This window comes from Halichoerus grypus, chromosome 7 (assembly GCF_964656455.1).
Source record: "Halichoerus grypus chromosome 7, mHalGry1.hap1.1, whole genome shotgun sequence".
In the NCBI taxonomy this organism is placed as follows: Eukaryota; Metazoa; Chordata; class Mammalia; order Carnivora; family Phocidae; genus Halichoerus; species Halichoerus grypus.
In genome coordinates this window covers 31,959,798-31,970,383 of record NC_135718.1, presented here as the reverse complement: position 1 = coordinate 31,970,383, position 10,586 = coordinate 31,959,798, and the positions used below count along the sequence as shown (strand labels likewise).

The 10,586-nt window shown below is 47.9% G+C and overlaps 1 protein-coding gene across 2 annotated transcripts in view; it reads right to left on the bottom strand.

Annotated features, from left to right (window-relative positions):
- Nucleotides 1–1,370: 1,370 nt before the first annotated feature.
- Nucleotides 1,371–10,586, bottom strand: part of ALDH18A1 (aldehyde dehydrogenase 18 family member A1) — a 35,275-nt gene continuing 26,059 nt past the window's right edge. For both annotated transcript variants that reach the window (XM_036111646.2, XM_036111647.2), the window contains exons 12-17: nucleotides 10,213–10,350; nucleotides 8,268–8,463; nucleotides 8,041–8,162; nucleotides 5,964–6,150; nucleotides 4,850–4,945; nucleotides 1,371–2,391 (exon numbers count right to left, since the gene is read on the bottom strand). In XM_036111646.2, coding sequence (XP_035967539.1) covers nucleotides 2,210–2,391; nucleotides 4,850–4,945; nucleotides 5,964–6,150; nucleotides 8,041–8,162; nucleotides 8,268–8,463; nucleotides 10,213–10,350 — 921 coding nt within the window. In that variant the 3' untranslated portion in view covers nucleotides 1,371–2,209. The remainder of the gene's footprint in view (nucleotides 2,392–4,849; nucleotides 4,946–5,963; nucleotides 6,151–8,040; nucleotides 8,163–8,267; nucleotides 8,464–10,212; nucleotides 10,351–10,586) is intronic.

The window sequence follows — 10,586 nt, the reverse complement described above, 5'->3', positions numbered from 1 at the left end:
GAGGGCTTTTTTTCCCCCTTGGTGGGGGAGGTGGGAGCTTCTGGATTGGCTGGTTCAACAGTCTGTTGTCCAGAGTTGGTAGCTAGGAAAAGGGCAGGACCACAGGAGGGATTTCAGAATAAAAAGCCCCCTTCCTACGGGACAAACCAGTAAGTACTGAAGACTGCCTGGGTGGGGATACTTACAAGGCAATGGCTGCCTTCTGACCCTCCTTTGGGGATCTCTTCACTTGTGGTGGAAAAATAAAGAATGCCAATGGCCCTACAGTCCTCTGTAGAAAAGGACTAAGCCTGAGGTTGCTACAGGGGAATGGCCTTGTGGGATGAGTGAGCTTTAGCTGTGTTTTCCAGCCCAAACCCCATTCCCATCCCCTGCACCAAGAAGGGTGGCTCCTGTGGGATTCTACCACTATCAGCTGTCTGGGATGTAACACCTTCCTGTTTACCCACACGAACTTCTGCCCTGCACTGGTGTGTTCACTGCTCCACAGACTTGTTTCGTCCCCACCTCTGGACTTCTGCCTGGGCCAGTCCCCTGCCCGAATGCTCGGCCCACTCCTTACTCCTGTGACTCATCGTGCTCAGGGCCCAGATCCAGGCCTGCCTCCTCAGCCGAGTCTTCCCCAAGGGCCCCGGCCTTCTTGGGTCACTTTCTATTTTCGACTCCAGGGGTATTTGTTGTCTGCTTGGGAGCTGATTGTGGTATTTGCCATACAGCTTCCGGCAGGACTTTGTTTATTGCCTTTTCAGGCAAGCTATGCCAGAATTCCCCATTCTGAGGGCAGGGCGGGCAGGGTGGCTTGCCGGACCATGTAAGGCTCTGGATGAGAGGGAGAGTTGGGAGCCGGCCTGAGAACATGTTCCACACGACACCATGATTCTTGTGCTCATAAAACATCCTCAGAGGATAAGCAGCAGCATGTCAGTGAGCGCTTCTCTCTTTGGAAGGGCCCCCATGAGACAAGAAAGCTATCAACTGCAGACTGTTGGGCACCAGGGACCCTAAAACAGGAGTTGGATGGAGGGAGGGAGGGTCTTCCGAAGTGAACTAAGGATGTTGGGACTGGGGCCACGGCCGTCCGAGTGGCGGCACGCTCATGCTGTCCATACCCGCCGACCTCACTCCGTCACCATGCTCTCGGTCCTTACATTCCTGGGGCCCAATCTCCTGTTTTCCTCTCCTCTCGGTCTGGGTCCGTCCCGTGGGATCTGCCTGTGCTGCCTCCACAGACACACACGGCAGACAGATGCTCTCCCCAACCAGCTTTCCGGGAAGAGCCAGTGTGTCAAAGCGGGTGTGCGGGCCACAGGGAGGGCGGAGGAAGAAGAGGGCCAGGGCAAGCGAGGGTGCGGACTTTAACCACGCACACAGGCTTTTCATAAGAACTTTATTTCTCAAAAAGGGGGAAGAGTCCAAAGTATTAAAATAACCCTCTAATTTTTGTTTTGGAGGAAAAGGGTAGGATGACAAAATAATTTATATAAAAATTTCAAGCATAATTGCTGTAGATACTTCATCCTGGGACTCGCAGCTCCAGGTTCCAACTGTATCCCGGGTCATGCCGAATCTTCTGGGTCCGGAGAGGCACAAGCATCTGAAATGCTGCTTTATCTTTACTCCACAATAAATATAAAAGGTCAATCTTCCCAGTGGAAATGATTCAGTCCACTTTTGTGACTGTTTCTGATGAGAATGCTAAAAAGAAGAGCTGCCCCTCTTCTAAATTCCAAACCTTTCCTTTTTGAAGACGAGTGTGAGCAAAAAGAGATGAAATGTGGAAAGACAGATTAGGTGTGATGGGCCCTAGTGCCAACCAAACATCAGGGGAGACGTTACCTCACTGAGGCGATAAAAAGGTAAAAGCGTCCATGATTTTCCCGTTGGCTTTTTTGTGGGGAAGCTGCACCTTTCTGTTCCTATCATGAGGGGAACTGGACTGTGTGAAGCGAAGTCCCTAACTGCAGCAATTAAGCAAAGTCCCCATTCACAGCGATTATTTTCTAACTATGAAAGAGAAGGGTGAATTGGAATATGCACATTAGCCAAGACTGGTGTAGCCAAATGGAGCCCAGAAGCATCTTGGTGCACTTTCTAACAGGCAGACCCTTCCAGAAGTGGGAGATGAGACCTGGCTCATCCCCTGAGATTCTTAAGACAAGTTTAACTGTGAAGACCTCTTGAATCTTTCCCTGCTCTTCTTGGAATGCTTTCAGTTGGTATTTCTCTGAGGCACAGGGAGGTTCTCGTGAAGGTATTTTAAACTTCCATGCTCTGAGAAATCTGAGACCACGTGGTCCTGCCCTCGCAGCAGCCACTTAGTAGTGAGCAGTCCCTCAAGTCCTACCGGTCCCCGTGCGTGGATCCTCGATGTGCTGATGCCCACTTCGGCTCCTGAGAAAAAGCATGGATGAGGATGCGGGTTTTCCCAGCCCTGCTTCCTGTCCACCCACCAGACCCACAGCTCTTCCTTCTCCCCACGTGGCACCCTCTCATCCTGCCCACTCCTGCTCCATCCTCCCCAGATCAGCTTGGGTTCCACGGTCCCCGTCAACGTGTCCTCCGGTCGCTATGAATCATGACCAGCCCCCTTCTAATGAAACACAATGTGTGGGCTCTCCTCTGCACTCTTATCCCAAATGCATTTTGATAATGCTAGGAGTGCTGGCTGATATCTGCTTAGTGTCTAGACTGTGTATCATAATTTGACATTCAGGCATTTTTTTGAGGTATACAACAATGTCCAGTATTGAGGTTCATCTCCTCAGATATTCTCTAAGTCCCAGAATGGAAGGGCTGGGACATGTTCTCAGTATCCTCCAGAATTCTTAGCACAGAGGCACTCACTAGACAGTTACTGAATACATGAAAAGGGGTCAGTTCATTTTCCTTCCCTCTTGCTCTAAGCTTAGACTTGGGGCGTTAGAGGTTTTCCTGGGTCTGTCTGGATGTTCTGCATGGTATATAGTGGAGGCAGGGTTCCCTTGTCTGTCACAACTTTACTGAGCATGTACTATGTAAGAGGCACCACGCTGGGCCCTGGGGAGGCAGTGGTGAATAACCTATGCAAGGTCGTGTTTTCTTGGACCTCATACTTCTGTGGGCAAGGCAGTCAAAGAACAGTTGAGCAAATAATTTCATGTGGTGATGGGAGCGCAGGGAAGGGTGCTGGGACAGACTGCGTGGGTCGGGGGGACACCACACTGGTAGAGTGGTTAGGGAGAGCCTCCCTGAGGAAGGGCCTTTCCTCTGAACCCTGAACAATGACAAGGATCCAGCCAGCAGAGGGGCAGGTGGAGAGGCGCTGCAGGCAGAGACCAGCAGGGCAGAGGCCCAAGTGGGGACATGCTGGGTAGTAGTGGTTGGCAAGGAGAGTGTGACCACCAGATTCTAATTCTGGTTTAACAGCATAGGGACCACATGACTTTGGGCACATGACCAAACCATCTCCCGTGCTTCAGTTCATTTGGAAAATGAGGAAAAGAACAGAACCCATCATGTAGAACTAAGTGAGACAATGCATGTGATCTGGGAATATGTAAGTGCTCAATAAACACCATCTGTCACGGTTATTAATGCACTTCATAGGAATTTAACTCAGCCAGAGTTTGAGCATTTGCTCTGAGCACGTGATGGAAAGACAATGGAGTGGTCTTTTGCTCTTCCCCAATCCTGGACTTTTGCTTGAAAGCTAGGTAACTCAGCCCTTAAAAGTACGCTGCTATTTCTTCTTCAACAACATGAAAGACAAAAATCAATGCAAGGGATGTGACAATTAAATCAAAACCCCAACATAACAAACAGGTAACCAACAGTAAAGAGTCTAATGACTAAGAATAACTGAGTAAAATTCTCTTTAACAACCTTTACTAATTCAGTGAGAACTATTCTCTAGGCAGATCTATTCAAAAGTTCAGAGTTTTAAAATGTCTTAAGTGGTTGAAATAATTCTCAGATGTGTCATAAATACCTATTGGTGCTCTTTATAATGGTACCCCTGAAAACGAGGGACTGTCTGAAAAATCTCCACACTGGGGAATAGAGATTTTCTTTCTTTCTTTCTTTCTTTCTTTCTTTTTTTTTTAAGATTTTACTTTTAAGTAAGCTCTACACCCAACATGGGGCTCAAACTGACAACCCTGAGATCAAGAGAGTTGTATGCTCCACCTGAGCTAGCCAGGTGCCCCTGGAGATTGTATTTCTAATGATGGAAGGGGAGAAGGGAGGTCTTTCTTTTATTTAAGGGTGCTTTTCTGAAGCTTTTTATTTCAAAGGTGTGCTTTAGAAATAAACCTTGCACCTCTGGGCTTACCTGTTTGTTTTTGATGCTGCCTATTTAAGCCCAGCATATGTATTAAAACCTTCTTTTGTCCTGTCCTCATGGGGAATCCCTCCTCTCAGGCAACCTGGCTTTCTCTTTGAAGAAGTGAGTCTGCAACAGCTCCCGAGGGACCTCGGCACGCACGCCTGTCACGACCTGTGCAGTAGACATGCTGTGCTCTGCCCGTACTGTAGTGGGAGCAACCAGGCTCTGGCCCTGTGTAAGTGTGGGTCTGAGAGACAGCTGGGGGGGCTTTGGGCAAATTACTTCACTTCTCTGAATCTCAAAGATCTATGGAAAAAAAACAACAACAAGCACCTACCTTCTTAATACACAAAATGCTTAGAGCACAGGACTTCTCCCGGCCCAAGGTTGCTCTGAGGATTCTCTCTCATCAACTACCCTCCCATAACTCTTCTATCTTAATCAAGCATGTGACTTCATGTGTCTCCTCCACCCTCACCATGCTCCTTGGACCACACGGTGATTCACAAAGGGACCTCTTTTTCTCCTGACCAGAATCTTTCTTACCCAGTCCGAAGCGGTAGCCATCAGAGAAGCGGGTGCTGGCGTTCCAGAACACACAGGCACTATCTACGTGCTGGAGAAAGAACTCTGCTGTTTTCTCTGCAGCATAAAGAGAAGACACTGAGTTAGGGCGACCCAGGGAAAATATCCCTCCTTCCAGTCACACACTGGTGGCTGACCAGGGCTGAGCCCAGGCCCCTGAAGAGCTTCCCTACACATTAAACATGCAGACTTGTGAAAAATCTGAAGAGGAAGAAGGCTAACCAGCTTCCTCAGCCCTGTTATGGAAAGAGTAGTTGCCTGGGAAAGACTGGGCTGGAACCCAAATCTCCCCCTGTAGACATACCCTTAATGCTGCAATGGCCTGACTATATTATCTCTTTATAAGGCTCCAGAGCCAGAATGCCTAAGTCTGAATCCCAATTCCATACCCACTAGCTAGGTGACCTTGGGCAGGTTTATGAACCTCTCTGTGCCTGAGCAAAATGGGGACTGACAATATTACCTAGCTCACAGGGTTGTGTGGAGGATAAAAGGACTTAACACACATAGAGCACTCACCCCAGAGCCCAGCACACGTAAGTGCTCAGTAAACGTTAGCTATTATTATTGGTGGTGTTGTGACTCCCCAATAAACCGTCTGCAGATCCCTTGAGGGGCCATGCTGGCTGCCTGTCCTGCTGGGCCTCCAGTGCCTGACAGCTCGGTGGTTTCTCGGTACGTATCTGTGCGGTGAATAAATGTATGTGGAGAGCTGCTTCTGCCCTCAACCTCCTAAGCCTGGGTTTCCTCAGCTGTGAATGGGTTTATTCCAATAGCCTGGAGGGACTGTTGTCCGGATTAAATGGTAATCCCTGTGGCACAGAGTGAGTCATCTCCAGAGTGTAGCTAACCATCTCTTCCCTGCCTCCTCCCCTGGGGCCGCAGTGACAATACAATGAGGCAGCAGACGGGAGAGCACTCAGTGAACCCACAAACACAACCGATGCCAGGCATTACCATTAGCCCATTCGGACTATGTTTTCCTGCAGCCAGAGGGGCTGAGAGGAGCAGGACCCCATGGAGACCAGGATGGAAAAGGGCAGGTGCCGTAGGCCTGAGGCACGTGCGCACTGACCATTTTCCGTGACGATGACATCTGTGTGCGAGCTGCCATACTTGTGGATGTGGTCGATGGCCTCCTGGACGCTGTCCACCACTTCAATGCACAATTCCAGGTCCCCATACTCCGTTCGGAGGGACTTCACTTCAGAGGGGCTGAAGGTCAGGTAGGAGGCGAACTTGGGGCCTGCGTGAATTTTCACCTGGAACAGAGGAAGTCGAGCGGTGACAATATAAACCCGGCAGCAGGAAGCCAGCTCGCACTTCTTCCTCTAGGACCAAACAGCCGGATGAGCCTGAAGGTGAGGAGCCTGTGGCTGCCGTGGCACGGACGATTAAACCAGCCCTGCCTTCCTTTCAGAAGCAGCCCACCACCCTCCAGGATGCTCCGCTTTTGAAAACGCCGCCTGGCCACTTGCCGGCCAGGGGCCCTCAGTAAAACTTGAGCAGGGATTTAAGCAGGAAGCCTCTGAATGTTAAGAATGTGCAAGGCATTTAACAGGCTATCGACATAAGCCCTTGACTGCTGGCATCTTGCTGAAATGAACACTTGACTATATAAATCCCGTCCCCTGCAGAGTGGACCCAGACATGGACTCACATGGAAAGGGGGAGATGGCTCATATCTATTTCTACTCCCTGCCCTCCAGAGAAGTCCTAGGTGTGCTTCAGAGGAAAAGAGTATTTAGCTGGTAGCCACCTCAACCCGCGGTTACCTGTCAGACTTCCAACTTTTGTCAGTCAGGCCCCACCTCGAGGCTCAGCTCAGCAACAGACTCTGGGGCTAATCATGCTCCTGGCTGGAGGAATTTAAGTTATAACAAGCAGTGTTTGTCCTGTTCTTGTTGTTCCCGAGGCCCTTTTACCTGGGACCCCGCTTCCTCCAGGCCTGGGGTCCAACCATGCTCCTCAGGGACAGGAAACCCATCCCTGAGCCCTGCTCTGGGCAAGTCACCCTGCTGATTTACTTCCTACAACACAAAAGTGTTACATGAAGTACACATATTGACTGATTTTGATTTAAAGAATTTCAAGGCAATCTTGATAATAACTAAGGATATCATGGGTTTGTCTGAATCAGGATTGGAGTTTTATTCCTGGCTGCTAAAGGAAAATTTTCCTCCTGTCTAGTCCAGTCCAGTGTGGTGTTTGGCATACATAGGTGGCCCATCAAATAGGCCAACAGTGTCAAGGAAGGCCCTAAACATGAGTGATCATGTGAGTGAACTCCATTTTAATTTGTGGGGTGCATTTTCATTTTCAAAACAATCCTTTCAGGTTCTCATTGGGACCGTGCCCACCCATCTATAAGCTGAATGGAGCCTTCCTTTCCAGCTAAAGGATGAAAGCAAAAAGATACACACAGGATCAAAGCAACCAAGGCCAGCAGTCACTTTCTCTAAATGCTGTGCTTGTTTATGTAATTATGAAAGGGTGCCATGACATCAGATGTTAAAGTTTACAATGTGTTCTGCCAGAAAACTTAAGATTGTCCATTTTTGCCTGGAGAGCCTCTATTCTTTTGCAATTAGTAATTTAAGATGGAACATACATTTGTCTGAAACTTACCGGCACTGGTTTTTACAACCTCAACAAAATGGTAATAAAATAATCCAGAGAAAACATTATACAAATTGTTGACTCCCAAATATCATTGTATGAAGTACATTAATACTGGTAATTGAAGACACTGGTGGAGGGGTGGACACATATATATCTCTGTTTGAAAACATTTCTGCACAATTTTTTCAAATCAAATCCAAACAGGAATGTGTGTTCAGAAACAAACTTTAAACTATGCTGCCTGAATAAGAGGTTCCCAGAAACAGGACTGCCACGTCTTATCTTTGACCTCTCTTAGCACTTACCACATTCCACTTTGTAACACAGCTATCTGAGTATGTGACAAGGCAGGGATGTGTCTCACTCTCTGTGTACTTAGCACAGAACTCTGTACACAGTAAATGCTCAAAAACACTGCTTCTTAAATTGCCTTAAATGGTATGGCACTTGCTCCTGGTCTAATCCCACAGGCTTCTAAATCTCAAAATGGAAGACAGGAAGTGATGTAGGAGTCCTGGAACTTGTCATACCTCTTCCACTCTCAGCATGTCAATGATCTGGTCAAATAATGGAGTTCTCAGCAGATCTCGGTGGATTAACAGAGTCTCCAAAGCATTACAGGCAGCTGGATATTCACATTTAGAGTCTCGGACTGAAAGAAGGAAGACAAAGAACTGTTTCTAGTAACATGCTCCCGAGCCACACAGGATCTGATAAATATCCTGCCTGCACAAAGCAGGGGCCCCATCTGGCTCACCCAGTCTGGTGACTTTATCGACGCTGGCCTCTGAATCCACATACATGTGGCAGATCCCCTCACTGTGCCCCATCACTGGGATTCCCTTAGCAGCTTTCTGGATATCTCTGACCAGCTGGGAAGAGCCACGTGGAATGATCAGATCTATCATTTTGTCTAGGCGACAAAGATCTTCCACTTCTTCTCTGGTATTCACCTGAAGAGGTACAGAATAAAAACAAAAATGACATCTGACCTCACAAAATACAAAGTAGCAGCACCCGCAAGTGCTACTGACCACTTCTACCCTGGGATGAAACACTTGTGTCAGGACACTAGGGTGATGGCCTTTTTCCCTCCTCTTGATTTTTAATTTCACCCATATGGTCACGTTACTTACAAAAGAAATACAAATACATACGTACGAGAATTTTCATAGCAACTTTATTCTGTGTAGCCCCGAACCAGAAACAACCCAAAAGTTGGCCAACAGAAGAAAGGATGAACTGTAGCATATACATATAAATGGAATATCACATGGTTATAAAAAAGAGAAAACGACGGCTGGAGGTAAGTAACATCATGGATGACCTTCAGAGACATAAAGATGAACAAAAAAAATACAACACAAAAGAGTGGGGGTGCCTGGGTGGCTCAGCTGGTTAAGCGCCTACCTTCAGCTCAGGTCATGATCTCAGGGATCGAGGCCCTGCATCAGGCTCCCTGCTCAGCAAGGAACCTGCTTCTCCCTCTTCCTCTGCCCCTCCCCCCCTGCTGTCTCTCTCTCTATTTCTCTAATAAATAAATAATAAAAAAAGACCTAACAACACAAACGAGTGTATTTTGTATGATTCCATTTATAATGAAGTTCAAGAATAAGCTAAACAGATTGAATGTGAAAGAAGTAAAGAAGTGGCTATGAGGAAGCATACTGATTAGGAAGGGCACAGGAACCTTCTGGGGTGTGCAAACGTTCTACAGCTGGATATGGCTGGTGGTTACGTACGTGTGTATGTGGATCCAGGAAAAAGTCATAGAGCTGTTCACAAAAGATCTGCATACTTTACTGTATGGATGTGATACAGCAGTAGGAAGAGGGCTGGAAGGACACCTATCTAATTAAGCTAGGATGTGGTAGAGCTGGGATTTGAATCTCTAAAATCTGTGCCCTTTCCACCCCTAACGTTGCCATAAGAAAAAACCCAATTCTTGTCAGTGAGCATATAATGCAGTGGGTTTATACACACTGTCCCAGCAGCCAGCAGAATCCTGGCATGTTGGAGTAAGTGGGCCTCAATGCAAAAAGAGAAGGCTCTGGAGTTAGCTGAGGTTCAAATCTATACTCTGCCACAGAGTGTGGGATTTTAGGTGAGTGACTTTTAGCACTGAGCCTGTTTTTTCCCTAATAATAATGGTACCTTCCCGCTATGGTTGTTTTGAGGACTGAATGAGGCAATAGATGGAAGCTGCCTTGCCTACAGCAGGTGCTCAGTAACCTCTGGCTATTATGGTCTAATTTAATGACTCCACTTGCTGGTTCAGGAGAGTGAGACGATTGAGCACAATAACAATAGTGATAATAGCATGACCTCATACTCACATGCTGCATAATGGCTTCATGTGTTTCATCTGACTTGCCCTAAATCACTCTGCCAGTGAGCAGAGCCCTGACCTCATACTCTAGGTGGGTATGCCCCAAGAATGAAGAGCTAACAGGCATTCTTGTAAATCACAGTGCCAGGACACAGCTGTATGCGAGCGGCCTTCCCAAGCCACTGAAGGCCCACCTGGGCAAAGGAAGCCTCTGGCATCATCCAATGTCAGCAGGTGCACAGGACCTGCCACTCTTCCAGTCAAGCTTGCTTGTACAAGTGGCTTGGACTTAGGTGACCTAAGCTTTGCTTCAAACACCCGAACACCTGACCTGGCGTTCTGGGCCTGATGTGGCTCATTCCCAAGGACCTACCAGCTGTATGGCCTCTTTGACTCCATGGATTGATAGGGCCTCTTGGGCCAAAAGGTGAAGAATCCGATTGCTGTGTGTGGCCTCCTTCCCTCCTTTGAGTAGCAAGCCGTTACCACTTGCAATAGCCAAGGCTGCCACCTGCAGATCAAAGAGGGGAGCAGTTAGCCCAAGGGAAAAAGCAATCACTGGAACAGTCAGCACTCACGGAGCACGCCTCCCGTGCCAAGCACTGTGCTCATCACTTATGAGGCCTAATCCGTTTAATCCTCCAGCACTCCAGTGAATTAAATACTCGTTTCATCCCCTGCTTTGCAGATAAGGACACTGAAGCCCAGAGAAGTTGGTGACTCCCCAAAGACACATAGCTTATAACT